Source organism: Grammomys surdaster, unplaced genomic scaffold (assembly GCF_004785775.1).
Source record: "Grammomys surdaster isolate TR1022 unplaced genomic scaffold, NIH_TR_1.0 191, whole genome shotgun sequence".
Lineage (NCBI taxonomy): Eukaryota > Metazoa > Chordata > Mammalia > Rodentia > Muridae > Grammomys > Grammomys surdaster.
The window spans coordinates 2087426-2104388 of NW_021604636.1; the positions used below are offsets into that span (position 1 = coordinate 2087426).

At 37.5% G+C, this 16963-nt stretch overlaps 1 protein-coding gene across 6 annotated transcripts in view; it reads left to right on the top strand.

Moving 5' to 3' along the window:
• Window positions 1-16963, top strand: part of Scn3a (sodium voltage-gated channel alpha subunit 3) — a 105674-nt gene that overhangs the window by 26590 nt on the left and 62121 nt on the right. For 3 of the 6 annotated variants that reach the window (XM_028769309.1, XM_028769312.1, XM_028769314.1), the window contains exons 1-7: window positions 4287-4550; window positions 10000-10118; window positions 11396-11485; window positions 13967-14095; window positions 14618-14709; window positions 15707-15979; window positions 16383-16446. In XM_028769309.1, the coding sequence (XP_028625142.1) occupies window positions 4287-4550; window positions 10000-10118; window positions 11396-11485; window positions 13967-14095; window positions 14618-14709; window positions 15707-15979; window positions 16383-16446 (1031 nt within the window). Of the gene's footprint in view, window positions 1-4236; window positions 4551-9999; window positions 10119-11395; window positions 11486-13966; window positions 14096-14617; window positions 14710-14799; window positions 14892-15706; window positions 15980-16382; window positions 16447-16963 lie in introns of those variants that run through there. The other 3 variants (XM_028769308.1, XM_028769311.1, XM_028769313.1) reach the window with 2 other exon arrangements.

A 16963-nucleotide genomic window follows, 5' to 3' on the forward strand; every position in this document is an offset into this window, starting at 1 on the left:
GAGAGAGAGAGAGAGAGAGAGAGAGAGAGAGAGAGAGAGCGCCTTCTCAGACTGCCACCACCACCCTACCATCACCTCTCAAATCCTGTTTAGTCTACAAAACCTATCACTTCCTCTGGAACATCCTATGAACCAAACTTCTCCCCCTCTTTCCAGGTCAGAATACATTGATCCACTTTGTGAACTCCAGACAGCCCATTGTATATGGACTGAATTTTATGTATCGGTATTAACATCTGTTAGCATCTGTATCTTGTTCTGGTTTCAAATCTCCTTAGGGAAAAAGCTGCTGAATGTGCTGATATCTTTGATAGTCCATGGAAAGTTTCTGGTATATATTATTTCTGTGATGAATATTCCCTGAATAAATAGCCCAAGGGTTCCTTCTGGGTATCAAATTCTGTGATTCAGTTTCACAACAGAAAACAATGAATGGCAATCTTTCTACTAACTGGCAGAGGGCTGTGTTTGCTTTGCTCATATGTACCCACACACAGGCTCTTTGCTTTTTAATCAAGAGGATCAACTTTTTGGATTTCTTATATCTTTTCTGTCCTGAAAAGATAGCTCTGGAGACAACATGGTATATTAAATGGATGAATTTTAATAAATTATAATGCACATATACTCATTAATAATATATGTTCCACATCAAGGCTTCAACAAAAATTAAAATTTAAATATCTGTTCTAATATGGATATGAACTTATGTAAGAGTTCTGTAATAAGCTCACAATGAACTAGAATAAAGTGGGAAAGAATTTAAAGAGATCCTCTGAAAGCTGATGGGACTTTACTATACAGCAAAGTGGTAAGAGAAGTTAGCAGCTCCTGAGCTCACTGAATACGGAAGCCTGTCCATATACTGGTCATTCTCTAAGTCCCCTAGTCATGGAAAAGCTGAGAAGAGGGGACTGATCTGTCTGCTCAGGGTTTAGACAGATGTCTGAGAATTTCACACACATTTATACTTCATTTTGCCCCCAAAACAAATTCTTCACTGTGTACCCTTGTAAGCAAATAGGTAAATTATTATTTCTTGGCAAGTAAATATTTATGATTTTTGTGACAGTATCTTGCTCCATATCATTTTATAGAAATCAAAAAAAATTGAGGAGATTTTTGAGAGATTTTCACATGTGACATTTAAAATATAATTTTGTTTCGAAAACTGGAGACTTAGAAGCTTTCAATGCAATGAAATGAAATCAATGCACAACCACCCATTTCTTATGACAAAGTATTGGCACCAAAACAATGAGGTTGTCTTTAAAAATAGTTTTATATTTATTCAGTGTGTGTGTGTGTCCATGTGCGCACACGCCTGTGTGTGGAGGCACCCATAACAGTGTACACATGTGGAAAACAAACTTATGATAGTTGTGTTCTCTCCCTCCATCATGTGTATTCTGGGAATGGAGTCCAGGTTGTAAAGCTCTGCCACAGGAACCCTTATCTACTGAGCTTTCTTGAGCTTCTTCCATACTGCTGTGACTTTGGCAAGGCTAAATGACACACACAGGATCTCTGAGACCGACGCCACAGGATCCACAAATGCCCACCCCATAGTCAACATTATTTTCTTTCAGTGCCAGTAAGGAAGGCAACATCAGTTCAAAGTGATTCTCAAATATAAAAGCAACTTTATCCCACTAGAAAAGCATGTTTGGCCCTGTGCTGCCTTCCTATCTTAGAGACTGGGATGACCCATAGGAACCAAGCTCATAACCAGAGATATGAAACAGGTATATGTTGACTCTGGGTATTAGAAACTAGCAGAAAATGGCGACTTCTTCAGTATTTAGAGACATACAATCAAGAGAGGATTCAAAATGGACCGGAGATGACTGCAAGCCTTAGTGTTTAGCTTTGTACAGCCTGCCATGAGTAAAGAACACAAAGGAAATGGTTAGTTCACTTCTAAGGAAATCGGAACTGTTATCTCCCTTTCTGACCCATGTGCTACTTGATCTAGAAAAAAAACAAAACAAGCAAACCACAAAACATAAAACAGGATCTCTCTTTACAAAATTAGTGAAAGAATAATTTAACGTTTTGATGGGACTTTGTTTGATGGTGAGATGTTATAAATGCTAACTTAAAGACGTCTTGGATTGAAAACTATTTTTTTTTTTGCCACTGGAAGGCATCGGGGGACTAGCAATTCCAGTACAAATTCAATAAAAACAAAGCAATATGATCTGTTCTCTTTACTAAACAGTCCAGATTTTCTCATTGTCTGTGTGCTCAGAATTTCCACACAACAACTTGGCAAGCATCAGGAAGCAGTTTAGGAGTAAACTGCTCCAAGACTAGAATGGATGTGGGGGCTGGAGGGGGGCAGGGAGCGGAGGAAATGTCAAAACGACTTTGATGATTAATTCTGTGCCATAGTCGCAGATTCTTCTCCAAGATGACTGATCGATGCATCATGTTTTGTTATTGTCTTAGTTTCTACTTTTCTGTCTGGAATTTAAAGATGAGACTTTTGTGGATGACACAAAGGAACTGCTACTTCTGCTTCAACATTCTTGTAATTTTAACAATTTGTCACACATCCTGCAGAAGTAATTATTTTACCTGCCTTGAGAAATCGAGCCAGGCTCCTCCCTCCCTTTGCCTTCTGCCCACCTGTCTCCAGCCAGGTGAGAGTCTTGTGTCTCTGGGCTCTGTAACTCTCCGTGCTCTTCTGAAGCCCAGGACACTAGTGGCCCCAATACATCAAGCAGTTATTTAAAGGAGAATGGTTAACTTCTGAGAAGTCCTGATAACATAGCAAGGAAAATGGTTGGCAGAGCTGATGATACATACCTTTAACAAAGTGATTTTTACTCCAAGGAACTATTTTTAGAAACAATAAAAATGGACTCATTTATTTACAGAAATCCTAGGAGGTCAAGTTTTCTATTATTCCTTTTTTATGGATGAGGCAATAAGGGGCCACAGTATCCAATATCATACAGTCCATAAGCAACTGAGTCACAGTGCATATCCCAGGGACGGTGGTTTCAGGATCCATTCTTCAGAGCTTTACTCTGCCTGCAAAGTCCAGTACAACCTCAAAGTTGTCTCAAGTACTTGGAAGGCAGTAAACCCAAAGAGGAACTAAGTAGAATTTGACCTGCTCAGAAAATTCCTCCAAAGGTTCCAAGGAGAAAAAGAACTAAAAGACAAAAATATTTGACTTAATTAAATAAAGGAAATAGGACTTGGGTGTTGGAGGGGTGGATACCTCAGTTGTTAAAGTGCTAGCCCTACAAAATGAGGGTCTGAGTTCAATTCCCAGAAACAAGATAAAGCTAGCAGGCACAGGAGCACACAATTGCAGTATCAGTGATGCAGAGGCAGAAACTATTAGTTCCCTGGGACTCACTGGCTGGCCAATCTATCCTAACCAGTGATCACTCAGCCAATGAGATACTGCTTCAAAGGTCCTCTTGCACCCCCACCCCCACCCAGGCATACAAGTGTGTGCACAATTGTAGGTTCATGTGCATCCACACACAGACACATGCACATCTGAATTTACATGAACAGGTATAGATTTGCACTCACATAAATAACAGAAGATATATATGTATTTTGAAAAGATGGGTCTCTTTTTCTAGAAGCACTGGCTTCTGCGATGCTGCTGTTCTGAGATGCTTATCAGTGACTTGGTTGATGATACTGACAACTAGAACATGGGTGGGTTAGACAAAATTTCTTCCCTGTCTTGCAATGCAATGCATTAGGCATGAGTTGCAATAACTAAATTGTTATCAACACTTCTTTATTTTGAAAGTTAATATATTGTGATCCAAGAAGTGTCAAAAATGGCCCCTTCAACAAATTGAAAAGCATTTCTGTCATTATTGTTTTAACAAAAGTTAAATATATTTGATCTCAAAGTTCCAGAAAAGACTATTTTTAAATGTTTTGTTTCTATTTAACCAATATACCCTATGAATTGTATATAATTTGAAACACTCATACATTGCAAATGACTGAATTAAGCTAAATAAATGTTCAAAATAGGCTTCTGCCCTCTTTATGAAATTTATCATTTAAAATTACTGAAACATATTGAAATAACAGAAAATCATATTGAATGTTATTTCACAATAAAAATTTGTAGCTTATCACCAAAACAGGACAATATTTTTTCCCTAAAGCCAATGACTGCAGGGTTTTCTTTCCCATTCCTTCTCTGTCTCTTGCTTTCTTAACAATCATGCATGTTTTCCATCCACTTAGGCAATTCTTATGCAAGAAGCTAAACGCAATTAAATGTGCAGGATGAAAAGATGGCCCAGGCACTGCTGGTACCCCCGGGACCTGAGAGCTTCCGCCTTTTCACTCGAGAATCTCTTGCTGCTATCGAAAAGCGTGCTGCAGAAGAGAAAGCCAAGAAACCCAAGAAAGAACAAGACATTGATGATGAGAACAAACCAAAGCCAAACAGTGACTTGGAAGCTGGGAAGAACCTTCCATTTATCTATGGAGACATACCTCCAGAGATGGTGTCAGAGCCTTTGGAGGACCTGGATCCCTACTATGTCAGTAAGAAAGTGAGTGCTTACTTTATATGGCCAATACATTCTCAATTAGATGTGCAAACCAGGGACTTGTGTGCATTAGAACATTGCAATTGTTATCTGTGAAATAGTTTATGGCACTCTTTACTGCTACACATCTGGAAGAACAGAAACATTGATAAAAAATGAAGTCTCTGCTACAGAGGAATAAGTGAAACAATTTCTACTATTTCATGATATCAAGATAAATGGGAAAACTTAAAATTGACAGTAAAGATAAGTATCTGCTATTATTAATCCATTTAACTGCTTGATAGACAGCCAAATTGTAGTTATAAGTTGGATGCTATACTTATTTTTTAGTTCATACTTGGCTTGATATTTTTTACAATCATCTGTGCTCTATAAGACAGCAATCTGCTTATCTATTCCTAGAGACAGGTGATTCATGGGGAAGCACGTTTACCCAGACATACATTTTTAGTCTTTTCCCTCTAACTTGGCATATGATTAGGAACTTCTATAGGCTTCATTGAGATCGTGATAGGAGAAATTCTAGACTATCTACAAATAGTTAAAACGTTACCACAAGGAAAGAAATATCAAGATTAGAAGAGAAAACACAGTGATAATAATAACAAGAATCTCCATGTAATTTAAAGGAACAACTATGACTATGTTTTTCTGATATTTAAAATAACTACACGGTTCGGCCAAAATTAGTTTCAATATTTAAACCAGTTTTGTGAGACCTATAGAGAATGTAAATAAAGAAGTCTGTTTTAATACCTAAATGAATATTTTGGCACCTTTTCATCACAAGGTATAGCTTACCTTCACGAGGAGAAAACAGTTTATTGTAAAGACAAATTAACACCATTCCCAGTTGATGATTTCTGGAATAACAACTAAACAGAACACATTTACTTGTCAAAGTAGAACTTTTTAAAAGCAGTGGTTGAAGATACTGCATTTTTAAAGTAGTGTATGATATGAAATTTTAAGTCCTGGGGGGATTTGAGATGGCTCAGTGGTTCAGAGCACTTGGTGTTCCTGCAGAGGACTGGGGTTTGGTTCACAGCACCTGTGTCAGGTGCCTTAGGAGTGTCTGTAATGACAACTCCAGCAGATCTGACCCTCTCTCTGCCAGGACTCTAGCACACATGTCCATATATAAACAAAGACATACACATAGATAAAAATAAAACACAGATTTACAAACATTCTAAGTCCTTTCTACTAAGTTTAACAAAGGAAGGTATTAAAGATACGTTCATACGCTTCTAAAATAAACTGTGACTTACTACAGAGATAATCAAGAACTATTTGAAATTTAGAAACTCTGACTTTATAAAGGATGATTAACAATAAGACACTTCTAGAGACTAGGAAAATTGACTTCATTTGAGAAAAAAAAAAGGTCTTAAGATATACATTTGCAGCCATCCGTTTTGTCTCATACCTGTAAGCCCAGAACTTGGAAGACAGAGTCAGAGGAGTCCTGAGCACAAGACCAGCCCAGCCTAAGCTACAGAGAACAACCCAAGCTACAAACCCCAAAGTATATGTTTTAAAAATTATTTTCAGAACACAAGAGTTTGTTTTACTTTGATATGAAATTGGTATTACTCCTTTAAAAGCAAAAAAAACAAAACAAAGGAGCCAATCAGTTTGATAGGGTTATCAGTGTAGAAGGAGAGCTATATTTTCTTACATTAAAAGTATTTCCTTTCCAATGACAGTATCATCTCTTTATGAAAGGGCTACCCTGGGCTAACCCCACCATTTGATTAAGAAAGCTGTTTGTCCCAATGTTCAATAAGGAGTCTCCTATCAGCTTTGTTTTCCCACAGATTTCCTGAGGGAAAAGCATCACTATAATTCTCTTTTCTACATGAGAATATTATATACACATTTAATGTCAGTTGATTGGCATCTGACTTTACGGGTCAGGCTTTCAAGTTTGTTTAATTTTCTAGTTTGCTACTAGAAAACAGAATCGTTCTCCGTGCATGGGAAAGGACAGGCGTTGCTCACTTCTAACTGGAAACCAGACTTGAATCATAATTCATAGACAGTGGCTCTGAACCATCAAGGGAGAAGCCCCTCCTTCACTGATGAAATACTTCTGAGGATGAAGAATCAGATGCTACTTGCAGAAAAGTGCTCTGTGACTCTTAAAAACTAAAGGGAGAAGATAGTGTATGAATTCATAGAATTTCACCATAGTACAAAGCCATGTTAGTGCATGACGATTTGTGTCACCAAAGACTACATAGACCTTGAGAGTTTCATGTAATGATTTGCTGTCGTTGATTAGTGCTGTATCTTAGTGCCTAATATAACTAGATGAGTAAGACCACAATGTATTTTAATAGCATTTAAGTTGGCCAGGTTAACAGCTTAAAAATAGTGGCGTGATAATATTAGCTAACATTTGTTGGGCTCGCTCTATGTCAGGAGTCACTGAACTCTTCAGTTCAGTTCATACCAATGAGCCAGTGGAGCAGTTGCTATTGTTAGTCTCAGTTTACAGACGGGAAAGTAAAGCCAAGGCCAGTTCCTTCCCTTACCAAAGTCAAGCTCCATTAACGATAGATCAAGGGTTGGAGCCTCATCTGGCCAGCTTCAGGGCTCTTGACCACTGGTCAAACTCTCTGCAGTAACATAAATGTAAAATAAGATTGTCACAAGGTAGTTGCACCATCTTTTAAAAGGCTTTTTTACTGATTCTTTGTGAATTTCACATCGTGCACCCCAGGCCCATTCATCTCCCTGTCCATTTGTATATACCCTCCACCTTTGCAACATGCTCCCCAAGCACAAAAACAAAACAAAACAAAACAAACAAACAAACAAACAAACAAACATATCTCGCCATACCGTGGTGATCACACAGTACACTGTTGGCCCAAACAGCATCCTTGGACATGTTCATTGCTATGAGTCACTGGTCTGGTTCAAGGCCTCCAGCTTCTGCTGCATCATCAATACTAGAGCCTCACAGGGACTCTTCTCGGATATCCTGTTACTGTCCTGGGCTGTACCACCTTTTTTAAATTTGGTGCTTGATATATTGCATTGAGGTACAAATCTGCTGCTTCTTTCACAAAAGTTAAGAATTTCAGTGAACTGATTAGTATTTATCCAGGAAAAGAGAAGTAATTAGCACTCCAGATAATAACCGTTGTGACCAACTTCAGCAGCAGTGTTTATAACAATACTGGTGATAAGCATAGGACCTTTTCACAGTGCCTTACCACCTATTGTTACTTGGAAACCCGACTGTAGAGTTGGTGTGACTTCTCTGCATTCCAGCCATCTCTTATATTCTCATGTAGGTTTTGGTATAGGTACATCACATGATAACATCAGAACCCCAGGCTTCAAACATCTCCTTGCAATTCTTTCACTACATAGAACATTAGAATTTTACTCTTTGTTTCTCAACACTTGAAGTATGCATTGTTATACAGAGTAGATGCACCACGTTCACCAGTGTAGGAGCCACTAGCACCCACAAGCTAACCTTGAAGGAGAGGCAGAGGGTTTCATGTTTAAGGACAATTCATTCTCGAGTAGTATATTTTGGGAGATATTTCAAAATACACGCGCCTTCTAATGTTGCAGTAGAAATTGCTTTTTTCGGGGAAATTGTTTAGAAGAGCGTGAGTTAATGCACTTTAAATCATTGTGAACTTTTACACACCATTGCTGCTGCTGCTGCCTAAATCGATCTTGATTGCTGTACTGTGAATTCGTGACAGCCCCCTAATGCTTCTGTAGTTCAGGGCAGGCTTAGTGAGGCTCAATGTCACCTGCAGCTAGTCTTGATGCTAGTAAAGGATAGTTTATTGCCCTCTTCCTAGAATTTGTAGAACGCAGCTCATTGAAAATGGTTAGTTAAGTAATAGTTGGCTCGATGGTCTTAAACCCAGAAGTGCAGTGCAAGCGTTGCTTGTTGTCCCTCCCCTTTCTGCTCACAGTATAAACATTCCTGCCTGCCTCTTCAAACAGAGCCTGTTGCAAGTCGCAGTGAATGTATGGGATACAGCCTTAGTCAAAGGGTGAAAACATATTATTAAGTAAATCAGTACATACAACAGATGTCACAAAGGTGAACAGTGCCTTAAAGGTAAACCCATATTTAATTAGAAAAAAGCATTTATTGGCAAAGCATGCTATTAAAATCTGTGGGGGAAACACAGCCATAAACTGCAGGGTTTTTTGTGCTCAGTCATTTATAAAACCATCTAACCAGGTTCTCCCACAAATGAACCCTGTGTAGAAATTGCTACTTGATGGTGATTACCAGCAACATGCGAGAGAGTACAAAGAAATACACTAAAGGTTAGTGGCGGGAGAAACAGCTAAGGAATGATCAGAAGGCAGTGTGATTTATCTGGGAAAATGTAAAGGAGGGAGTGATTTGGGTACTGAGAATGGAAAAAGAGATTGAATAATAAGAGTGCCTGCATATTCGAACTACCTAAGGATAATGTCTAAAATACCTAAATATTTGTCAATATCTTCAAATTTAAACAATGACAATTCTGAAGAACTTCTAGGACATCCTATCATGAGGGTCATGATAGGTAGGATAAGCTTGCATAGTTAGACCTTTCTACAGGTATAGCTGTCTCCACTGAGTCTGTGACCACTCCCATCACAGCTGGAAGGAAAGGTTGACAGGTTCTGAGTGGGATTGACAAGTAGATTAAATGGCTGGAACAGAGATGACTGTAGTGGCAAAAAATAAAGGATGATCCATCCTGGGAGCCCAGAGAGGTAGCCATGGGTCTGCATAGCTTAAATGCTAAGATGATGCTGTATGTTTCAGATCATAGATTTTAACTATGGCTTGGCCTTTGAAGTCACACATTTAAAATTAATTTTCAATGCAGCTGTCTTTCCTCAGTATAAGCTACGAAGTGAATTCTTCTCAGCACACAAAATCAGGTTCTATAACTTATTTAAGTGTCTTAGATCAATTCAGCTGCTATGGAAATAATGGGAGGCCACCACAAAGCTAGGGTTAGAAGGTTTAAAATTTTTAATTTCAATAAATTCAGTAAGTAAATAATGATACTCATAAAAAATTATTTTAACACTTATATATTCTGAATGACCTGAAAAGTTACCAAAGCTGGAGACAGACGGCAAGACTCAGATAGAAATGAACCTTGTAAAGTTCTTTAATTTGATTTTTAAAAGTATGCATGTCTATCAGTTTGTATCAACAAGTTTGGAGGCTTATAGGCAGATAAGGTTGTAGTCCACTGGGCCTTCATGTGTCTATTTGTGTAGAAGAGAAAACACTTAGCTTGTGTCTAGTAAACAAGATATTGGTTATGTTCTAACTGGCCTAAATGAACAGGTTTGTACAAAAAAAAATCAAGTAAAAGTTCTTGATGTGTGTTGTAATGCATCAAATACGTCTGCATGTCAAATTTAGTAATTTCTCTCGTATTTTCTTTTTCAGACTTTTGTAGTGTTGAATAAAGGGAAGGCAATCTTTCGATTCAGCGCCACCTCCGCCTTGTATATTTTAACTCCACTAAACCCTGTTAGGAAAATTGCTATTAAGATTTTGGTACACTCATATCCTTTTCATGTGAAAATGCAGTTTCTAACAGTTGGCTTCCAATGAAATGCCCTTCTCATGCTTTTTATATTTATAAAATGTCTTTACAGCAAATGGTAACATTGTTAGTTTAAGCCATTGATTTCCATCGGCTTTCTGTTGTTTATAAAGTATATAAAGTTGGTCATAAAATTATTATCATGGTTCTAGAGGCAAATATGAAACATGCTAGCCAGTTTGTCAATGAACTAACCACACTGTATAGCAGAAATAAGAGCAAATCCTCTTTCCATTTTTTATCGTCAACTAAATCATTAATTATTGCTGAAGAAGCCTAGCCTACTATATGTACTACCAAATACTCCAACATTCATATCTTAATTGGCTATTCATCCCCAGCAAATTTACATACCCCCTTTTCCTCCTCTCTTCCTCTCCTACCTTCCTCCATATCCCCTCCATTTCTTTCTTGTTTTTTTCCTTCTATTCTTTTCTTCCCTCTCGAAACATTCATGAAACTTCTATGTGTCTATGTACTTGGATAATAATATATCAAAAAGTCACCAATCTTGAAGTTCTTTATGGGTCTGTGATGTGACTCAGTGGTACAAAACTAGCCCAGCATGTTCAAGTTGACAAATTTGGTTCTCAGTGTGGCATATACACGTGCAAACTATAACAGTAAAACATTCATATTATGGGAAGAATAAGCATAGATTACAGTAGATCCTGAAGTAATGACAAAATACATTTAAAATGGTGCTCAGTAGTGGGTATTTTCTATAGGCAACTTCAAAACAGACTAATAAAAGTAAAATACATTATATGGACATAAGAAACAGGAGATAACCCTTTGAAATCTGTATGAATCCTCTCATTCTCAAGTTTGATATGAGAAGGTGTTTATATTTTAAAAGAAAGTTATTTGTCACATGAACTTCTGTGTAGTGAAATCTGTATTGAAACAGCAAGAATAATGTTTCTACCAGAATAGCTAATGATACTATCTTGTTAGCACAAAACATCACCCCCTATAGCATGCCGTAAACTATTAAGAAATGAGTTACATCGCTATGAGGCTGCTTTAGTATCTCTTTACAAGGGAATTCCTAATCAGTTCCTAATCTTTTAGAGAGGATACTAGGCCATAAGGAAGGCTTTTCTTATTAACCAAGGTCTGAACCCAGCCATGTATGATTAATTCCACAGTTAAACTGTGCTTTTGAATCTTTTGTGTTGGATAGATTTTAGGTGTCTATAATGAATGGACATTTATTCCTTAACTACAATCCACTCTATTCAGCATGCTTATCATGTGCACTATTTTGACCAACTGTGTATTTATGACATTGAGCAATCCTCCAGACTGGACAAAGAATGTAGAGTAAGTAGGAATATGTTCTTGGAATGAAACAGACACACACACACACACACACACACACACACACTCAGATTCTCGGGCAATCACTTTGTGGTAATGGTCTGACTTGTGGCTTCCATTTTTTCAAGTCATGCTAAACACTCCTGTCGTTATAGTTTTGAGAATGGCATCCAAGCAAACGACATCAATTTTTACTTCCAGCCCTCCCCACGATTGCCGTAAGGATTTTCTATACCATTGTAAGCCACCACTTGTCAACCATTTATATTTTAGCAAAACATCATTTAGAATATTTGAAAATACTTTCTGCTAGATGTTACTGTCATAGTGGATCCTGTTCTTAGGTTGAGGCAGCTCTTTCAACTGAAATACCAGGTACCATTTATGACTTACAGTTAACAAAACTGAAACACTTATAAACTTTGATAAAGTTTGACTCCATGTAAACTGTTTTCTTTCTTTTTGTTTGTTTGTTTGTAAGGTGTGTAAACTTTTTTCAATAAGACTAAATGAGGCATATAGGCACCTATAAATTTCATCTAATTTTAATAATATAAGATGAAAAGCTAAGTAAAGGGGATATTTGGATATGAATCTTTTTATTCTGTGTGTGTGTGTGTGTGTGTGTGTGTGTGCGTATGAGTGTTTTGCCTGCGTGCATGTCTATACAACATGTACATGTGGTGCCCATGGAGACTAAAAGAGGGTTTTAAATACCCTGGACTGGAGTACAGAATGAAATCCAGGTCCTTTGAGAGACCAGCCTTCTGTCTAGCCCTGAGTGTCTTTTTTTTTTTTAAGGGAAAAGTAGTATCTTTGAGATGCTATACACTATTAAAACAGTTCGAGTGTTACAAGAGTTTTTGGCTTGCACATTTCAGTTAGGCAAATGTACAATATTTCTAACCAACAACATCTGGTGGGTTTTTTACACTGTAGTAGGAGACAAGCACAATTGTGGTTGTCACTGCAAATAAATAAATGAAATTTAACAAGTGAAGCCAAACAGAAACAAATCACCATGGAACCCAAGGAAAAGAGAAGACAGTAAGATAACTCACCCCCGAGATGAAAACAGGTCACTTCAAATAGTTCGCAAACATCCAAACTGAAATACAAGCACCTGCAAGCATCATATGGTAAAAGGCTTTTCTTTTTAACACTCAGCTCCTTCCTAAGTACTAATTATACTCTCTGCCCCTGTAACCTGTGGAGCTGGGAAGAGGTGGGGGATGGAGAGAGAATGTGTTTGGGAAACTAAATGTAATGATTTCTGCAACTACTGCTTTGTTCCTCATTATGAAGGAACGTCTCACACAAAAGCATTTCACAAACACTAATCTTAACACTTCGCACACATTAAGCAATTTTAGACTGTAAAACAGAGTGAGTTGTCATAGATAATCAAATGTTTCTATGGCTTCAATGACATACTCTGAAAAATAAACTCAAATTGTGCTTTTAAAGGAAGTAGTGTTTAAAAACAAGTACTCTCTGCTATTTTTGAAAGAAACAGAAATAACTTAAGTTGTCATCACTTAGAAATGGACCAGAACACATAACGATAGACCACAAACTCAAAAGCTGTTTGCCCCCTTGAAGGCTGAAGCTGGATTTCAAGCAAGTTTAAATACAAAATTAGATTAAAGAATTTAGTATATCTTTGATCTGAGGATTTTAGGCAAATATGGATGTGATATCCTTAAAAACTGATATATTTTATGTGATCATAAACATATACGCGAAGGAGACACAGAGATAGATGAGAGGCAGTTTTATAATTTTATTCCTGACTCTTAAGAATAAGAAATAATACTATTTCCGATCCACTGTAATAGCCTTAAATGAGCTTAGCCATTGAAAACTTGGATAGTAATATTTCAATACAAATAAATGAATGTACACTATGCTGTTTATCAAAAAAGACACCAACTATGTGGTTACTGAAAGGTAAAACTTGGCTAGTTCTTTTTTATTGGCCACTAGCACCGAGAGCACTGCCCTTGTGGGTATAGAATATGGGAAACTCTTCTTCTTTTTAGGAACATCTTTATCAATTCTTTGAGAATTTCACACCGTGTATTTTGATCACATTCACTCTCCCCAACTCTGCCAAGAATCTATTGTTCAAAAATGTAAGCAGTTTAGCAACAGTTTTGAAGAACACATTTATGACAAATGTATTATTTTCACTTAAGTTTAATAATTCACTCAGTCTAATAAGAATGATTAAATTAAGATTCTTAGTACAAATAAGAAACTACATTTTGTAAAACAAAGGAAAGAAAGAAAGAAAGAAAGAAAGAAAGAAAGAAAGAAAGAAAGAAAGAAAGGAAGGAAAGAAGAAAGAGAAAAGAAAAGAAAAGAAAAGAAAAGAAAAGAAGAGAAGAGAAAAGAAAGCGAGATAGCGTTTGCCATGCAAACAAAACCATCTCTTTAACTTCTTGTCTCTAGTTGCTAACTTGGCTTTGGTACTTTTCCTAGGTATACATTCACTGGGATCTATACCTTTGAGTCACTCATAAAGATCTTGGCAAGAGGATTTTGCTTAGAAGATTTCACATTCCTTCGTGACCCATGGAACTGGCTGGATTTCAGTGTCATCGTGATGGCGTGAGTAAAAATTTTTTTTAAAGTCTGGCAAATTCAAAGCAATGAAAATATTTGCTGTAAAAATCAATTTAATACAAGTTTGAAATACAGAGCTTTCTTGTTAGTCCAATCAACTCTATGCCATATACATTATGTTAATATGAATTAGGCTATTAAAAGATAGACATATCTAGCAAATCAGCAACACATGGAATGATTTTATTGTCTCTTAGTCTGAGCAATATCTGGAGTTTCTTCATATCCCACCATCTTTTTCTTCATCAAAATCAAGTTACTTATTAACTACAATTTAATAGAAACTACGTTGCCATGATAAATTTTGCAAACAATCATCATCGTGTAAATAAAAATTATATTGAAATAAAGATATTTTTCCCTTAAAGGCAGCTTTCGGCCTTTGGCGTCCTGAGCCTTATATCAGTTCTATTTGTATATCTCACGGGGCTTTAGATGCCAACTCAGCATTAGTCATTTAAAATGAACTTTGCCAAAACTATCAGTAACTCTGATTTAATCCTACAGGTATGTAACAGAATTTGTAAACCTAGGCAATGTTTCAGCTCTTCGAACTTTCAGGGTCTTGCGAGCTTTGAAAACTATTTCTGTAATTCCAGGTAAGAAGAAAACGGTGTAAGGTGGTAGGCCCTTATATCTCCAACTTTTCTTGTGTGTTATTGTGTTTGTGTGTGAACTCCCTATTACAGATATGTGACAGAGTTTGTGGACCTGGGCAATGTCTCAGCGTTGAGAACGTTCAGAGTTCTCCGAGCATTGAAAACAATATCAGTCATTCCAGGTGAGAGCTAGGTTAAGCACCGAGGCTGACTTTAATCATACCATAATAATATTGGAGTTGCAACCCCACCATTGACCAAGTGGCTTTTTGTTCAGGTCTGTCACATTCAAAAATGCCAGATGGTGTTTCAAGTGTTGGTTCAGTTCCTTTAAAATGTTAATAATTTCAACTTTACTCATAAAGCCAGCCTCTGAGTTTAACAGAAAGTTGCATGAGATACCCACATATCATCGATGAGTGTTTCTGTAATCCCTCTCCTGCATTTAAGATGTATGTCTTCTCTCCTGCATTCTGATAAAGCACTGATGTCATGCCCTTACTGACTGCTTTGTATTTTACCATTTGCTCCAGATCTATTTCAAAAAATAGATCATTGTTCAGAAAGGAGGAAAGGCTATGGAGCAGCATGTGTGTGGCATGGGATCTTTAGGGCCTTAAAATTCTTTTTGCCTTTTAATTCACTGCTACTTGCAGGCTGGCAAAAAGAATGGGTTGAGAGAAACAGCTTCATGAAACACCAAAGTTGAACGACAAAGTAATTTAGTGTTCCATATGTTTGGGGCAACACTTGATATCACACAGACAGAACTTCCTAAAAATTTATGAACATTGGTTCAGAACCCTCTGGCAGCATGGTGTTCATATAGAAGTGGTCAGCCTTCCATCTGTTTGCAAGTCATGAGACTGTACATAAAGCTTTTATGTCTATGTAGCCACGCTGCCATTCATGAAGGATGTGGAATGTGTGCACCTATTAAGAAGAACTCTTGTCATATATCACACTCTGAAGCTGACATATAGTTCTCTCTTCAAAGGTTTAAAGACCATCGTGGGGGCCCTGATCCAGTCAGTGAAGAAGTTGTCTGACGTCATGATCCTCACTGTGTTCTGTCTCAGTGTGTTTGCTCTGATCGGGCTGCAGCTGTTCATGGGCAACCTGAGGAATAAATGCTTGCAGTGGCCCCCAAGCGATTCTGCTTTTGAAACCAACACTACTTCCTTCTTCAATGGCACAATGGGCTCAAATGGGACATTTGTTAATGTAACAATGAGCACATTCAGCTGGAAGGATTATGTCGCAGATGACAGTAAGACCCATTGCCACTCTATGTTAGCCTTAGCGTTGCTAAGTGAGGTTTCAACTATAAACAATTCAGACTATGTTTGGAGCCACTTTCTAGACAGACTTTATAAATGAACCACAGGGAAATGACTGACATAATCAAATACTGATGAATTGTTTAAAAATTTATTCGGGGGAGGGGGCGGTGGATGCATCTGTGCACAACTGCACAAATGAAAAGGTCAGAGGTCTTGTGGAAGTCACCACTCTTCTACCATGTGTATCCTGGGGATCAAATCCAGATCACCAAGGTCAAAAGCAGTCACCATGACTCAGTGAGTCATCTCACTGGATCAGCCCCAGACTCTGCTGTGTCGTTCAAATAAATAGAATTATGGAATCAAATTGCTTATTTTCTATATTAACAGGCCACTTTTATGTTTTGGACGGACAAAAAGATCCTTTGCTCTGTGGAAATGGCTCCGATGCAGGGTAAGAAGCAAATATTAAATAGATGAGGATGAGGATGATGATGATGATGATGAAGAGGTAGGAGAAATATGTGTAAATAGCAATGACTGTCTCTCTAGGAAGTGCAGTCTCTGAACTGTAAATGATCACCGGAAAGAGAGTTTGGAAAATTCTTAGAGAATGAACATAGTCATACCACCACTGCACTGCCAGATAGAAAGCCAGCTAGTTAGAAAACACATTTACCCAGAAATCTGTATGCTACCATTGTCAACTGTACAAATAAGTCAGGACAAACTGGAAGCAGCCGAGACGTCTTTGCATCTGCAAATAAACGCATAAGCTGTTGTATGCACATATAATGAAACATTGTTAAATGATAAATGAATCCAAAACTCACATTCATATGTGAGAAAGAGATAAAAAACAACCTGAAAAAGCTATGCACTCCAAGATTCTAACCGTGTGATGTCTGCAAAGGAGGAAATAACAGAGATGAACCAGAGATCAGGGTTCAAAGGGGCTCATGATGGGGAGC